The sequence below is a fragment of the Pteropus medius genome, unplaced genomic scaffold, assembly GCF_902729225.1.
Source record: "Pteropus medius unplaced genomic scaffold, Ma_sr-lr_union100, whole genome shotgun sequence".
NCBI classification, from domain to species: domain Eukaryota; kingdom Metazoa; phylum Chordata; class Mammalia; order Chiroptera; family Pteropodidae; genus Pteropus; species Pteropus medius.
The window spans coordinates 3783552-3799177 of NW_024349798.1; the positions used below are offsets into that span (position 1 = coordinate 3783552).

At 50.1% G+C, this 15626-nt stretch overlaps 1 protein-coding gene and 1 long non-coding RNA gene across 2 annotated transcripts in view; one reads left to right on the top strand and one right to left on the bottom strand.

The window, feature by feature from the left end:
• Positions 1 to 15626, bottom strand: part of IFT140 (intraflagellar transport 140) — a 91644-nt gene that overhangs the window by 5510 nt on the left and 70508 nt on the right. Inside the window, exons 19-29 of the mRNA XM_039884891.1 lie at positions 10339 to 10516; positions 9329 to 9519; positions 8713 to 8808; positions 8236 to 8368; positions 7984 to 8127; positions 7224 to 7352; positions 6914 to 7096; positions 4077 to 4283; positions 3635 to 3847; positions 3390 to 3556; positions 1797 to 1938 (exon numbers count right to left, since the gene is read on the bottom strand). Of these exons, the coding sequence (XP_039740825.1) occupies positions 1797 to 1938; positions 3390 to 3556; positions 3635 to 3847; positions 4077 to 4283; positions 6914 to 7096; positions 7224 to 7352; positions 7984 to 8127; positions 8236 to 8368; positions 8713 to 8808; positions 9329 to 9519; positions 10339 to 10516 (1783 nt within the window). The remainder of the gene's footprint in view (positions 1 to 1796; positions 1939 to 3389; positions 3557 to 3634; positions 3848 to 4076; positions 4284 to 6913; positions 7097 to 7223; positions 7353 to 7983; positions 8128 to 8235; positions 8369 to 8712; positions 8809 to 9328; positions 9520 to 10338; positions 10517 to 15626) is intronic.
• Positions 1936 to 5043, top strand: LOC120620226 (uncharacterized). Its single transcript, XR_005657781.1, has 2 exons — positions 1936 to 2060; positions 3121 to 5043. It is a non-coding gene; the product is annotated as an uncharacterized LOC120620226 (long non-coding RNA).

The following is a 15626-nucleotide window of genomic DNA, read 5'->3' on the forward strand; positions in this document are numbered from 1 at the left end:
GTAAAACGATGGTAAAACGATAGTAAAGGATTTGAGCATTCACAGGACGAGACAGCCAGTGAGTCATTAATTAGTCATTAAGAAAAGGGACATTAAAACCACAATGAGATACCACTACCCATCCACTCACCAGGATGGCTGAAGTGAAAGAGACGGATCATACCAAATGTTGGCAAAGATGAAGAACCATACTCGTGTGGATTATGAGATAAATTAGTTACTTACATGGAGCACTTTTTTTTTTGTAAAAACGACTTAAAGACAAATTGGTTATTCAGACTTGGGTATGCGGCAGACTTTTCTCAAAAATGAAAAAAGCGAGCCTGCCACTTTAAGGAAAATAGTAACTGACTATTCTTGCTAAGGATAGAATTTAAGTTTTCAAACAAAAGTTAGAATTTCAGAAACCTTATGTATTGGGCACCATGAGCTGGACATCTTCCTAATACTTAAAGGCTTTTCTGACAAGATCAGTGGTGATATCAGCAAATGAGATTTTTTAATATGTATAATGAAATGTACATTTGCATAACTCAGTGAACCAATATTTTCCAAACGACCAAACGATGTTACAAAATCATGTATGTCTAAAAGATCCAAGATAGCCAATGGGTTTAATGCAGCAGAGTACAAAAAGTACACCGGTAGGATTTCAGATTCCTCACTGCAACTAACTTATGAAATAGCACTTGTTGGTGTAAAATCAAAAAAGATCTACAAATATCTGAGAAGGCTATGATATACCCCTCTCATCCTCACCTACATGTTGGTGTGAGGTTGGATTTTCTTTATATATTTCAGCTAAAACAACCTATTTTACTGAATTAAATGCAGAAGCAGAAATTGAGAATCCAGCTGTCTCCTATTAAGTTAGACATTAAAGAGATTTGCAAAAATGTAAAACAATGCTATTTTTCTCACTAAACTTCTTTGTTTTGGAAAATAGTTGTTTTTAATGAAAATGTTATTTATGTTAAGATACAATGGGTTATTTTATTTTTAAGTAAATTAACAAATATTTTTCTAATTTATTAGTTTTATTTCTAATATAGTAAATATTGGTAGATATAATCCACATAAATAGAGTCCTCAATTGCTTTCCTAGCGCAAAGGGGTCCTGAGACCAAAATGTTTGAGAATTGCCCTGTTAATTGAATTATCGAAAACCTTCCACAGAGAAAGTTCCAGGACCAGGTAGGTTCACTTACGTATTATTCTTTCAAACAGTTAAGCAATGACATCAATCTTATATAAACTCTTTTAGACAATTGTAGGAGGTGGGCACACTTCTCAGTGTGTTTTATAAGGCTAAAATAACCCTGATACGAACCATGAAAAAGACACTACAAAAAAGAAAAGAGAAAAGTTTGGTAGTTTCTTAGAAAGTTAAACATACACTCACCATATGACCCAGCAATTCCGTGCCCAGGTGTCTACCCACGTGTTAGCAATCTAAGGGGTGATCGGGCAGGATGTCTGCACCTTTCAAATGGTTCGGAAAAATACTCATTTAATGTATAAAATAGAAATGGAAAAACGTTTATAGAGAATGAATAAATAAATGTGGCAAGATGTTAAAAACTGGTGAATCTGGTAATAGGTATAGTTGGGTTCTATTATTCTTGTAACTTTTCAGTTTGAAAGTATTTCAAAATAAAAAAAAATCAAAAATCAAAAACAAAAACAGGAGAGGCGCCTCCTCCACAGTGAGTTGCAACAACTGTGATCTGAGGGCGGGGCTGCTGTAGATGGGTCCCCCCCTGGGAAGCAGAGCCATCTATTATCCTGAACCTCACCATCTGGAACTCCTCCATCTGCAGGTAGTGCTCCACCAGGAAGCCATAGACATCCCCTATGCGAATGGTGTTGTCCAGGTCTGGCTCCTCCAGAAGCAGCTCACACTGCTTGACTGACTCCTTGGGGTCCTCGCTGTATGTCCTGCCGAGAGAATAAACAGCCTGAGTCTGAACCCAGGACATGGGCTGGGTGTCAAAGGTCAGAGCATGCCCTTTGCCCCAAGGAGGACCTCTTGGGAACTGCAGGATGAAACTTTGGCGAAGGTAATTCCTGTGAATTAAATTCATTCATTAATGAGTTAGTTCATAAATTCACTCCTTCGTTTAACAAAAACTTACTGACTGCTCACAGTGCCAGTACTCTTCCAGAGCGAAGGTTTGTCAGTCCTAGTCCCTGCCCAGGAAACAGTCTAGAGGGGGACAGAGTGAAGCAGAAGGGGACGTGGGGGCCTGAGACGGTAAGGCAGGGGGTCAGCATGAACAAAGACCAACACGGTGACATGTTTAGGGTGTGGCAGAGCAGCAAGTGGTGTGTTATCGGAGTAGGACCAGGAGGGCCTCCCGAGCCTGCGCAGAGCAGGACTTAGTCCAGAGCCCGTGGCTGGAGCCTCGAGAGGCTCAGGTTCCCAATTCAAGAGGATCAGCTTGCCTGTTCCTGCTGAGCCCTGGCTTGGCCACTCCAGGCAGACTGCCCTCTGTCCTTCATGAGTCCCTCTCTTCCCCTCCCTCCATCACACCCTGCCCTGTGGCTACATGGTCCGTGCCTCCCAATCTCCCTTCTCCTTCCTGCAGGCCAGGCTCAGCAGATATTCCATATCTTACACATCTGAATGGAGAGTGCCCTTTAAAGAGCCTCACTTTGCACAAGTGTTCAAACTATGTTTGGAACTCTTCTTTCGAAAGCCTGTTCTCAGATAAGAAAAATGCTTTCATTGGTTTAGGCAGAAGCTGAGCTGCTGCCTACAGAGTGGGCTCTTGGAAAAGCTGGATGAGTTGCCAAGAGATAAAAACTGGTGTCACGGACAAATTTAGATTTGTGGCCTCTGCTAAAAACAGAGAAAATGTGCTGCCCGAGCCTCCTACCCACAGGCCCCCAAGCCACCTCCGTAGAGATGGGCATGTGTTTGGTCACCACAGTCCCCACCACCCCCAGTACAATGGCTCCTTCACTTGGACCCACCCTGCTTGGCCCTGTACATAGCTAAGCAGGTTCCAAGCCCCACTCAGACACACTCTCTCCTGACCCAGATCTGCCATCACCCCTGCTCACACCCCATCACCCGATTTCTCTCTCAATGTTTGTTTTTGGAACAATCTTCCCAAGAGCGTGCCCAGGTTCTGAGGGGACCTCCAAGAGGAGCTCAGGCATGAATGAAGCAATAGCAACGCCCCTCGTGTTCCTGTCTAATCATCCAGGGAGCTCCTTTGAAGAATGTTCATTGGAAATGGAAACTGGGTCTGGTCCCTGGCAGGGTAGGGGAGCTGGAGAGCCAGGAGGTGCAAGCAGGGCCCTGGGGAGCTCCACGAGGCCCCCCACCCTGGGGGGCTAGAGGCGCAGTGCACCTCGCCTCCCGCCTTCCTGTGGGAACGCACCTGCGGGCCTGGATAAACCGCTTCACCAGCGTCATCTTGCTCTGCAGCTGAGCCAGCTTGGTCTCCTGGTCCAGGGGGCTCTTGGCTTTGGCCTTGGACAGGCACTTGTAGGCCTCAGTCAGAGCCCCATGGGCCTTGTCGTAGTTCTGGTATTCATCGATCTCCACCTGTGTGAATGAAACTCTCAGGACCAGAAAGCCCACAACCTGCCCCGAGGCCCCCAGAACTGCAAAGAGGGGCTCTACCTGGGCACAGGCATCGTAAAAGCCAGCCAGCAGGTCCAGGGCCCGCCCCTTGGTGTAGAAGCTAATGATGTTCTTCATGGTCTCCGGCTCCTTCCGCCAGTCCAGGGACTGCAGGTAGTTGGCGGCCATGATGTAGATTTCCTTTTGCCTCGAGACACCCGCGAAGAACACTATTTTCTCCGTGTCCCCAGACTTGAGCAGAGCTCTCATGGCCTAGACAGAGAAGGAGCCAGGACCAGGCTAGAAGCTCATAGAGTGAGAAGCTCACTGCCCTGCTGCAGCAGACACCACCTGCTGGGTCCAGGAGCAAGTTCAGGACTCTGCCCTTCAGAGCCTGGGCTGGGAAAGGTCACCCCTGCTGGGTTAAACTCAGGACAAATGGAAAATCATTGCTGCGGGCACATGTCTCAGGCAGTGCAAGAGACTGTACCGGCCCGCTCACCTTGAGCTTGTTCCCGGCCTGCGTGTACTTCTTGGTGGCCAGATGGTAGTTGCCCTGGCGCATGCAGCAGTTGGCGATCTGTTCCAGCAGCTCACGCCGCGACTCTTCGGACAGGTCCGTGCAGTCCTTGGACACAGTCATCTTTTCGGCCATCTCCTCGGTGATGGTCATGTTCTGCTCCAGGCAAAGCTGTAGGGCTTCCTGATACTGGGAATGCATCACAGACACCGAGATGGGCAGTTACTCTCCCACCTGCCACCTCAGAGGAAGCCAGGCTCAGGGGTGCCACGTGACTTTCTCTCATGCTATGAACATTGTGGAATGCAATGAAGGAAATCTGGAGCTCAAAAGAATCTTATGCTTGTTGTGGGAGGAAAAGGAAAACAAAGAAATTTCCTTCTATAATTCTTTTCAAATTTTTTAATTGAGGGTTTTAATTAATTTTCTTTAAAAATTTTAAGAAAAAATTATATTCTTCACTTAAGAATATGTCTTGGGAAAAAAAAAGAATTATGTCTTAGAGACGATTCCATCTCAGTATAGAAGGAGCTGTACTTTCTTTTTGACAGCTGCCCAGTACTCCACTGTACTGAGAGCCATAGCTTATTTAACTCATCCTGCTGACAAACATGGAGGTACTTGTCGTGCTGGTACAGCCCTTTGTCACTCTGATGTGTATAAATGTGTTGTTAGGACGAATTCTGAGGACAAGAAGTACTGGGTCTAGGGAGATATAACTTTACTTGTGACAGGCTGTTTCCACCCACAGCCTGAGTTTATCTATTTCCCACGACAATCTAGAGGGTTTCCTAACTTTTTCACCTTTACGAGCCTAATTCACGAAAAATGGAATCTCCTTGAGTCTAGATCTGTATTTCTCTTATTATGAGTGAGACTGAGAATCTAACTTTCAGGAACCATCCATGTTTCCTTTTAAAAATAAACCGTCCATATTATTTGTTCTTTCCTTTTGAGTCTTTGGTAACTTTCTTACTAGATTATAGGAACTCTGTACATATTCAGAAAATTAGCTTTTCGGGATATATGTTTTTTCCATGTTATTATTTATCTTTGCTTTGTTTATGGTGTTTTTTCCATGTGCTATTTTCAAAGCTGTATTTGGTTGAATTGATCAGTCTTTCCCACTATGGCTTTCAGGTTTAAATTAAAATGCCTTCCCTCATTTAAGACTGCACAGTAAGTAAGATACTCCACGGCTTCTGGTAGAACTACTGCTGTTTTATTGATATGCTTAAATCTTCGACCCATCAGGAATTTACCTGGACATAGGAGATGAGTAAGATTTAACTTTTTTTCCCCCAGTGGCTACCTGGTTGTCATCAACCCCAATGATTCATCTTCTCTCCATTGTTGTGAACGCTCCTGCATCACATGCTAAATGTGCAGACATATATGGTTCTACTCCTGGATTTTCTAATATTTTCCACTGATCTGTAGGCACGATCAAGCGCCAGGCCCCCATTATTCTACTTTTGATATACTTTATGATCTGAGAGATTTAATCACCTCTTGTTAGTCTTCTTTTCCAGATTTTTCCTGGCTATTCTGGTTTGTCTGGTTTTTACTATGAAACTATAGAATACACTTATCTAGCTGAAGAAAGCTCTGTGGTGTTTTTCCTGGGGTCAGATGAAGTCTGAGACTGACTGCTTTAGGGAGAATCAGATGTACATCTGTTGGGTCTTTCTAACCAAAAACATGGTGGGTGCCTTTTCATTTGTTCAAGAATTCTTGTATCACTCAGTAACAAAGGACAGAACTGCATAGTTCTGGCTGCAGGAAGAAAGATCTTTCCACTTAGATAGGCTGATTTTTATGATTAACAATTTTCTATATCTCCATTTTTTTCTATATCAAGGGGACTTGTTCTACTTTAAAAACAATTAATTCGCATACCTATGAGAATGACTACTGTCAAAAACTAGAAAATAACAAGTGATGGTGAAGATATGGAGAAATTGGGACCCTGTGCATAGTTGGTGGAAATGTAAAATGGTACAGCCACTGTGGAAAACAGTATGGCAGTTCCTCAAAAAATTAAAAGGGAGTTATCATATGATTTGGCAATTCTATTTCTGGGTAAATACCAAAAGAATTGAAAGAAAGGTCTTGAAGAGATATTTATATACTGATGTTCATAACAACATTATTGACAATAGACCAAAGGTGGAAATAACCCATGTGTCCATCTATGGATGAACTGATAGACAAAATGTGGTCTATACATACAATGGAATATTATTTAGTCTTAAATAGGAAGGAAATTCTGCAATATGCCACAATATGGATGAACCTCGAGGATATAATGCTCAATGAAATAAGCCTGTCGCAAAAGGACAAAAACTGGATGATTCCACTTATATGACACCCTAGAGCAGTCAAATTCATAGAGACAGAAAGTAGAATGAAGGGCACTGGGGCTGGGGGAGACGGAAGGGGAGTTGTTATTTAATGGAGACAGTTTCAGTTTGGCAAGATTAGTTTGGAGGTTAGTTGCATGACAATGTGAACGTAGTTAATGCTACTGAACTGTACACTTAAAAAACAGCTAAGAGGGTAAATTTTAAATTTCATGTTATGTGTACTTTACCACACATAAACAAGATGAGCGAAACTCCCTAGTTAGAATTTGAAGACACTGGCGAAATGGGCAGTGAGTCCACACTCGGGTCGGCTGTGACGAGGTGAGCTTGTCCTCAGCCGCTTCACCTCAGGCAGGCCAGAGCCACAGCCTTCCTCATGAAATTGTAATCAGGAGAGACAGTAAAGCTGCGTTCACTGTGTTTGTGGAAACAGTGACCCCGCCGACCCAATACCTTCTTGGCAGCCAGTAGCAGCTCCACCGCCTTCTCATACTGACTGTGCTCAAGGAAGAAGTCCGAGCAGCGGGCTAGGAGGGCAGGGTCTGACTTCTCGTCCAGGTCTTCTGCGATGAGCTGCAGGGCCACAAACTGTTGGGTGGCAAAGGCCAGCTCCAGGGCCTTGGAGAAGTGGCCGGCCTGTGGACAGCAGGGGAACTCTGAGCAGCTACCCAGGTTCCAAGACCACTTGAGTGGTCCCCTTGCACACATGTAAGTCCCCCTTGTGCTGTGCCCCCTCAGGTCCAGGGCAGGGCCAGCCCCTTACCTTGTGGTACAGCATGACCGCCCTGTCCATCTGTTTGCCCTTCTCCTCATAGTAGCGTGCCGCCTCGATCATGTCCTCGGGGGAGCTCAGCAAGGCCAAGTTCATGAGCTGGTCATCCAGGCTGTTCTCCTGAGGGGAGGAGGGGGTTCCTGCTGGGTCTGTGAACAGTGCCATGGGGGGCCCACCTCCCTCGTGTGACATGCACTGATCCATACTATCGTGGTTTCCAGCAAGTGTCATAATGTCTTATTAGGTTTGTGTACCAGAATTTTCAGAGGCTTCCTTCTTTTCCTGTTATACAGAACATTATAGGAACTATCTGATGTGAGGGCTTTCCACATTTTGGATTTTTCCAGAGGTGAGGGGCTGGGCTGGAACATTTTTATGGATGTAGAACGTCCAACAGTTTCCTGTGAAGGGCCAGCTCTTTACGAGGCCATAAGCAATGAGCCAGCCTCAGTGTGCGCTCAGGAGCCCTGGATACTAGGTATCATCTCAGTGACAACTCTGTGGTTTACAAACACCATCAGAGAGGAGACGGGGAAGGAGGGGTAGAGATGCATGCGGCAGGCGGAGTGGTAGAAACAGTCCCAGGTGTGGGATGTGACGCGCATGATAGAATTCTCTAACTTTTCTGTTTGGAAATCTCAATGGAATGTGGGAAACGGTAACGAAACACCATTTTCCACCAATGGGTTTAGCCATCAGAGGTTGCGGGCCCCCATCCACTGTCCCATGAGTGGTGCGTGCAGCCCCCTACCTTGCACAGACGGATGGCGTTGTTGAAGGCCTGAGCCCGTGTGTAGAAGTGCACTGCCTGTCTCACCTCCTCCTGGCTCTCATACTGCCGGGCCAGGTGGTAGGATGCAGCCCAGTTTCCAGTCTCATTGGCTATTTCAGCAGCCTAGAAAGGTACCAGAGAGACCTCGGGGACTCTGGCTCTGGCTCATTTCCCCCGTCCCACCCCCACACCCCCGCCCCCCATAGGCCTGACTCCTGGAATGTACCTTACCTTCTGAATGTTGCCCTGGAAGCAATGAATGCGGACTAGGGAGAAGTAGTCCTGTGCCAGCTCGTAGTAGCGCAGTGCGGCATCCATCTCTGCCTGGCTCTCCAGGTACTGGGCCCACCACCTCCATAGGGTCCTGCGAATAACCAGAAGTTCTCCCTCAGGTCCCCACTCCTGCTGGAAATGAGCCCCCAGGTCCCAAATGACACCCTCATAGTGCACTTCCCATGACCAGCAGCCAGGAGACATGGAAGCTAGATGGATAAGAGTGAGGTCTCCGGGGTCTGAAGGAACTTCATTCAGAGGAAGAGCCCCTGCCTGGCACCCCGAGGACCCACTCTGAAGGACTGAAAGGATGCTTCACACTCTCACACGTGAAGCTTTGGAAAGAGGCTTCCCAAGCAGCCACAGGTCCCTGGCCCCCCATATGCAATCCCAGCCTCCGCCTGCCACAGCCCCTTGCCTAGGGGGGACACTCACTTGTCCTTCATCTTATTGACATACAGCTCTAGGGACTGCAGGTCCTCTGAGAGCATCCTGGGCACCTCGAAGCGGTGGGTGTCTGACTTCTCGTAGCTGCGAGAGGAGAGAAAGAGCAGCTGGTTTCCACCGTCTCAGTCCCGGTGTTGACCGCGTGGAAACAGGCCAGCGCCTCGCTTCCCCGCCCGTAGCTCTGCGGCCCATGGACCCACTGTTGGGAGGTACTGGGGCTTCTGTATTGCTATGGGCCTGCCCTGGAGAGGGCTCAGCTGTGGCTGGGCCCCTGGAAGCCACCATTAGCACTGCCATATGTGGCACCACACCAGATTTGGGCTGTGGCAACACTAGCAGCTGATCCCAGGCCTCAGAGAAGACTTGCCTTAACATGCCCAACATCTGGAGCCAGGCCAGGTGGAGTGGTGGCCCCATAAATGAGGTTCTCCTACAGCAACAACTCAAGTTCCCCTTGAAAGCCTCCCACTGAGGAGGTCACCACCTGCTCCTCTGTCTAGAATCTTCCTCTGAAAACCTCAATGGCTACCTCACTGGGCAGGAGAAAAAAGCAAGAGGCGACCAGGGCCCATCCCAAAGCAAATCCGGAGGGGCCCCTGCTCACTAGCTGAGGGCTAGACTGCAGTTGGTGCTGGCCTCCAGGTGCTTGGCGTAGTTGTAGTAGGTGGTGCGCAGGTGGACACGGTCATGGAGTTCAGCGACTTCTATGGCTTTTTGCCACTGACCGGAGGCCTGGTAGAGCTTGTTGAGTAGGTCATAGCGCTTGCATTTCTTGTACAGCTGCTCGGCCTCCTCCTGAAGAAGCAAGTACACACATGAGCCCAGTCACCACTCTGGCTACCGCGGGTGCCGCACGTGCCATCAACCAGCCCGTGACAAAGATGCATAACACACTGAGGACATATGGACATTTCAGGACATGTTTGGAGATGTACAAGATGAATGCCACATGCCAGTGTGGCAACCCCGTCCCTAGAAAGAGCTGACTCCACTCAGGCCTGTGTCTAGTGGGAATGTCCCTGTGTGCCACGAGGGAGGAGACCCCGCCTGATGCAGTGCCCTCAGAGCGACCTGCTCTCACCCCTACAGACCAGGGGCCGAGGGCTGTGCTCAGGTGTGCTCGGATCCTCCCTGTGGCAGACATGTGGGTGACTCTTGCCCTCCTCTCAGAGGGTCTATCCCCCACAGCCCCCATGTGGCCTTGGGTCATCTGAGCTATGCTCACCCTGCCCACCAACTCAGCCTCTGCCTCCCATGTTCTATCAGCCTCTTTGGACCTCCTGGGGTACAACGGTCAATAAGCTCCATAAATGTGCAGTGGACAGGCAGGCGATCCCACACAGGTGAGACTGGCCTTACACCCCTTTTTGACTTAAGTTGGTTCAAGAGGGTTTGTGTTCCCTGAAACTGACTGGCCCAGATAGGCACACACCACGCCCTCTCTTCCGAGGTTGGCCAAGCAGGACTTCCCGCTCCCCACCCCAGCCCGCCTCCCTGAGAAAGCCAGTAGTGGCCTTACCACCATGGCTAAGGCCTCTGCCCCAGAGCCCAGCTGGCCAAGCAGTGAGGAGCTCCCTCTCAGCAGGAGGCCCTTCCATCCGCTTTCTGACTCACCAGCATGCCCAGCTGTATGGCCAGCATGGCCACGCGGGCCTCCATCTCTGGCTCCTGCTCAGCCTCCCGCAGTGCTCGGGCTCCACGCGCGTGGCCCATGTTGCCCAGGCACACCTTGGCTACGTCCAGCCGCTGGGTCTTCACACACACGCGCGCCATGTTCTCCCACACGGTTTCACTGTGGCAGAGGACATTGCAGCTCTGTTAGCTTCCAGCCCCTCAACCTCAGGCCCCACCAAGACCATTGCCAGACAGTGCAGGTGACCTAGGCAGACGCCTGTGGTCACCAAAGAGGAGGACGTGTGGGAGCTTAATGGCTCTACCCATAGAGCAACACGGCAAGCCAGGGACCTCGTCATCTTCCAGAAGAAAACACACATGTCCCCTGGGTCCCATGCCTGGTGTTCTGCCTCTCATGGCCCCTGCTCCTAAGGAGCCCTGGTTCCCTCCCATAGCCCCAGGCTTCCAGTTGACCATGGACAGGTCCCATTAAGAGAGAGAAGAGCCTTCTGTGCAGATTGACAACTGGCCATGTCTCTTTCTTGCCTCAGTAGGTACATCTGCCCAGCAAACACTGGCTCATCTTCACCACATCTACCATACCCACAGGAAGGTCAAGGACAGCCCCTCTTGTCCCAGTGCTAGGTGGAGGCGAAGGTCCAGGGGCCTGAGGAGCATGCTGAGGAATGGGAAGGAAGAGCTGCCTCTGCAGGTCCCCAGGACTCCTGTGCTCCTCGTCCACCCCCGAGAGCCCCTCAGTGTCACCAAGGCACATACATGGCTGCCACAGTGTCACCAGGGCACACAGCTGCCATAGCGTCACCAGGGGACATGGCTGGGTGCACCCAGTCTTACAAAGAGGCGCACTTGTAAGGTTTCTGGAGTGTTCTCTCCCCCTGACACTGACCTTGATTTGTGTTCCTTGCAACTGAATGGCCCACTGTGCTCCTGCCCCACCCCTTCGGCAGGTCTCAGGCTAAGTGTGAGCCTGGAAATGATCTCAGACCCTGAACGGCCAACTCCACAAAACTCAAGTGTCCTTGAAGGGGCTGCCTGAGAGAATGCTCTCTAATCCCTCCTCTGGGCCGTCCCCAGGCCCATCGGCCCTGGCACTGCCTGTCCTGAGCTCAGACCCAGGCCTTTCCCAAACAAACATCTCAGTGTGAGCTCCACGCATGAAGGCAAAGCGAGCTCACTGCATCATCTGCCATTTACCAAATAGACTTCTTCCTATCATAAAACCTGCAGCCCATGCACATGCGTACATGCTTATACATATGTGTACATGCTTATATATATGTACATGTGTGTAAGCATATGTACATGCTTATACACATGTACATATATGCACCCTGACATACAGGCAACAGTAATGGACAAGCACACACTCACACACAGAAGACCCCCGGGTCCTTCTTCTTGCATTCCTGGCTGCTCCCCTGGGCCCAGCTTCAGCCAAGGCAGCCACTGGAGCAGGTAGGCTGGGGCCGCTGCTCCCCACCTGGCCTCAGCGGAGCAGTGCAAGAGGCTCCGCTCACTGGCTCAAGACCAGCCTCCTCTCAGAGGCTCAGCGAAGGTCCTGGTGAGGGAGGGAGTGCTCCAGGCACATGCAGTGCTGCAGGCATTTCCTGATGGCCTTGCCTGAGGATGGATGAGGGAAGGTGACATTTTCTGAGAGGACGGAGCTGGCGGGGCCCAGGCGCGCTGTGATCCACAGTTGAGTTCAGAGTGTGGGGGACCTGGGGTGACTCTGGAATAAATGGGTGCCCTCATTTCAGGTTTCCCAGCACAGATGGAATCAGAGTGAACAGAAACGGGAAGCACCAGGACCGAGGCCAGGCGTTTGCCCAGTGGGATGGAATCACTGTGGTGTCTGTGGTCCAAATGCTACACATCTAGGTGCCCTGTCCCGTAAGCAAATGTGTATTTTTGTATATTTTTGGCTTTATCCAGGTCCTGCTAGAACTTTTTAAAATTCACTACATGTGGCTACTGAGGGACAGACGAAAGCGCAGTGGTGACTGGTATGATTTAGCAATAACCAGCCCCAGGCGGCCATGGCTTGTATGAGGCAAGCCCTGGTGAAAGAGGCCTGTTGGGGCTCAATCCTCTTTGGTGACTTCACACTGGGACTTCCCACAGCACTGAGCAGCAGAGACCAGTAAGTAATTTCTGGGACATGAGCCACTGGTGGGCCTCCCGCTTTGTCAAAGCCACAGGGAGACTCCGGCCCTCTCCCTTGGAATTCGATCATTAACAGGGGCTGAGAGAGCAGAAGCCTTAAAACCCTCCCAGCTCTGGGGTAGCAGCTCTGTCTCCTGCCCTGGGCCAGCAGTGTGGCAGAGGTCTGCAGAGTCAGGCCCCTTCTGCCCCTTATTCAACCATTGCCTTCAGGCAAGAAATTGCCTTCCCTGCACCAAACTCCTTTCCTTATGATAAGCAGAAGATCGAAGCCTGTCTTTCTCTCATCCTCACATGCTGGTTGAAATGCACATGGAAGCACCGTGGGTGTGAAGCCAGTTGCCTAGAAGCACACATCTGTATGCAGCCCAGACGCTGCCCCTGCTGAGGCGGGGGTTCCCTAGAGCCACAAGGGTCTTGGGGGCGGACTCGGACCCGGTGAACAAGGTTCTCCATAATACTACAGGTTCTAGAAATGACAGTAAGCGCACAGAGTCCAAGATCAGATCTGGAATTTCAAAGCAGACACCCTGCTCTCACCCATTTTCTAGTCAATTCTATATAACTTCTCTCTTTCCATGTGCAGAACTGATGGAAAGTCACCACTGCTCCTCGGAGACTTCTCATTCCTTTAAACACATCTCGACACTTTTGAGGCAGGGCCCCAGAGCAGCGGATGGTGGTCTGGGGCTTAGAGTCACTGGGCCTTCCCAGGCCTGTGGTGCAAGGCTCTGGTTAGACATGGGGCCTTTTATTCTCCCTTGCCAAACGATTTCACAGGATTGGAACTCTCTTTAAAATACTCCATGCCGGCAGTGTAAGAGACCAGTGTGAGGGCGAGGACGAGTGCTGGGGATGGCCTCTTCTGTCTCCCCTTCCTCTCCCTTTCCTCTGCCTTGTCTTGAAGGCAGATGGCTGATATCTGCACCCAGTTAAAGTGGAAAGCAACCTGAACAAGCAGAGAAATCTGGGAACCGCATCTCACAACTCTTCCCAGTGGGCAGAGCCGGGCTGTGTGTCTCCCTATGCAGATGGCTTTATGTCTGGCCAGCATCGAGCGCTCTTGCGGGTGGAGGATGGAGGACCAGGCACCTGACTGGGCTTGTCACTTTCTGGAATAAAAGCATTGGGCATACCATGTGGACAAAGTTTTCTGTCCCCCAGATCACTGAAAAGCCTGGCTATTTTCACATCACTCTCTGCCCTGGGAATTAAGTCTTCACCAAATGTGGGCCGGGGAAAAAAGCAGGAGCTGGAAGCATACCCTTGGGCATCCCTGCTGTGCTGAGGCTGCCTGAGTGAATCGCAGTGGGGGCGGGCGCCTGCCACGCAGCTGAATGCAGAACTGCCCGAGTGTAGAACCAAGGGGCCCCGGCTCTGTTGTCAGCTGGTCTCTGCATCCAGCCAGCAGCACAGTATTAATGCTGTGCACAGCTCCTGTTCTTCTCTCCATGGGCAGCTTTAGCTCCAGTGTGCACTTCTGGGATTTGTGCATCCCACATAAATTCCAAGAAGTAAACACCGCCTAGTCTCCATCCAAGTCTTGAGAGTTTCCTGTTGTCCAAGCCAGTCTCTGGACAGGACTCACATCTGCACTTCATCAACTCGGAGAGGCGCCTATGCAAGAAGCAGATGGGGCAGCTGAGGGGCCAGCCTGAAAATGGCCCCACTTTCTGGAAAGCCCTGTCCTCTGAGAAGTTGCCGGAACCAGCATCAGAGGCCCCTCTTCTCAGGCCTAATCTGTGGAGACCCTGTCAAAGCATGGGTGACCGGAAGATGAACAGCTTCGTGTTCTACTAAGCTGCATACGCGCTGTGGCCAAATCTCTGCTCTAAGATAAACATTCCTGTTTGTCCATGTACGGGAACAGGGGACCCCATGACAGGACCCAAGACCTAGAACGCTGACGGACAGGAAGGGTCCTTCGGGTGGCTCAGGAAGCAGAGCCCCATGGCCTGGCTTCCATTCTCCTATGGGACCCTCACAGTCACAGGATAGACAAATGGACATGGAGGAGGAGTCCTCTGAGGATGGGGTCAGTCCTAACTCAAGTTCAGCTACCAGGTCTGCTGCCTACACCCTCCCCCTCTGCTTTCCATGCTGCCACGAGCCAGAAACTGGGGAAATGGCTGAGGGTACAGGGCCTGATGACCTGAAAGGAGCCCCCCGAGGACTTCGTGGGGGTCCCAAACCCCTCCCTGCCCAGCCTGTGAAGAGAGCTGGATGTTTCTGGCTGTTTCTGGGATAAACAAGCAGATACTCCAGTTTCTGAAACCATGTGCTTTTTACCAGAAATTAGCCATTTAAAGAGTACCTAAGATAGTGATTTACATAAATAAGGAGGGGAGTTTATCTAATGGAGACTTGGGAAAACTTTTTTTCAAGGCCTCCATCTACTGCACTGTGGGCTCAGGAACTCAAGAGTGTTTGAACGCCTGGCCTGTCTTCTTTAGAAAAGGGGGCCATGTGAGGGAACAAGGAGGGCGGACAGGAACACCGGACCCTCCTCCACCCAGCTCCAGGTGCCAAGGGAATGGGATCACAGGGAGAAGAGCAGCTTTTCTCCTGGCAGAAGCTAAGGAAAGAGAGAAAGTGGGAAAAATCCTAAAATAGGTCAAATCCCTCAGGGAACCAATGGAGAGATGTTTCTCAGGACCCATGATTCTCCAAAGAACCCCTGCCTTTCTGGAACATAGGCCTGGTGACATGGGGAACCTCGCCTTGCGAGCTGTACATATAGGCCCCGTACAAACATAGGATTGAAAGCATTGCAGGCCGAGGCTTCTAGGGCTTGCTGGGCCCCTGCCTGGCGTCCACACAGGCTGGGAACTCTGTGGAGCTCTAGAAGCGGGAGGTGAAAGGTAATGGCTAAGGAGACCAGAACCACCTGTGCTCTCACTGAGGTCCTTTCACCCCTACACCTTGGGACAGCACAAGAAGACAGGAAAGAGTCAAGGGCAGGTGCCGCTACTACCTGGAGCCCCAGGGGTTTCACCTCATAACATCTTAAATGCATTTTCACCTACCGAGGTACACGCGAGTGCCTTTTTATTCGTTCATAGCTGCTTTGGGGTGAACGTCCCTGTGCTCTGAGGTGGTGGCACAGA